The sequence below is a fragment of the Penaeus monodon genome, chromosome 19 (genome assembly GCF_015228065.2).
Source record: "Penaeus monodon isolate SGIC_2016 chromosome 19, NSTDA_Pmon_1, whole genome shotgun sequence".
In the NCBI taxonomy this organism is placed as follows: domain Eukaryota; kingdom Metazoa; phylum Arthropoda; class Malacostraca; order Decapoda; family Penaeidae; genus Penaeus; species Penaeus monodon.
This window is the reverse complement of record NC_051404.1, coordinates 47,713,491-47,714,327: the sequence shown is the minus strand read 5'-3', so window position 1 is coordinate 47,714,327 and position 837 is coordinate 47,713,491. Positions and strand designations below refer to the sequence as shown.

At 38.4% G+C, this 837-nt stretch overlaps 1 protein-coding gene across 1 annotated transcript in view; it reads right to left on the bottom strand.

The window, feature by feature from the left end:
• Positions 1-837, bottom strand: part of LOC119585276 (cadherin-87A-like) — a 49,841-nt gene that overhangs the window by 8,308 nt on the left and 40,696 nt on the right. Inside the window, exons 17-18 of the mRNA XM_037933950.1 lie at positions 561-752; positions 176-273 (exon numbers count right to left, since the gene is read on the bottom strand). Of these exons, the coding sequence (XP_037789878.1) occupies positions 176-273; positions 561-752 (290 nt within the window). The remainder of the gene's footprint in view (positions 1-175; positions 274-560; positions 753-837) is intronic.

Genomic DNA, 837 nt, shown 5'->3' with positions numbered 1-837 from the left:
GCTATGAAAAATTCTCTCAAATTTGGAAAGTCTAAGCTTTACTTCTAAGATCTCTATTTTCTAAAATTCCATCCAGAAATCTATATTTATAATAGTATTGTGTTTCTACATGAATTACGCACTTTCCTCTGCCCTCTGCTTCTGTTACCATATTTTAAAGCTTTTTACTACGTACCTGAGTCCTCTGGGTTGTAGGGGTGAAGTATGGGCTTTTGTCATTGTTGTTGATGACACTCACAGTCAAGGTGGTTGTAGATGTCAGGCGCGGTATTCCTGGTAACGTGAAGATGTAGGTTATAGAAAAGTTATTTCTCCGATGAGTGCAATTTTATAATTTTATCCCAGTGGGAAGATGTTCCTTCAGGTCATACAAATTGTTCAAATTTATCAAAATCATAACAGATCTACAGAATATAAAAGAGAGTGAGAAAAAAATCCTGGGTAATGGAGAAAAATTCCTTAATGCCTGTACAAGCTCTATGACTACTTCCCACTTGCGCTATAATCCAAATTATACCCAAATTAATTAAAAATGAATGAAAAGCTCCATGCAACCATACCTCCATCCGTTGCAACAATCTCAATGTCATAGCTCTCTCGCTTGTCATAGTCGAGTTTCCTTGCAACACTGATGATGCCCGTAGCACCATCAATTGCAAAATCATCGTAGCCGCCTCGATGGATGCGGTAAGTTAGCATTGCATTGGCTCCCGTGTCTGCGTCGCTGGCTGACACCTGCTCGACAACACTTCCTGTAAAATCAGTGGAAAAGAATTAGTATCTGTTACCACTGATGGGATTTTGTTACGGACTGAAAAAAAGATTGATTTACTTTAA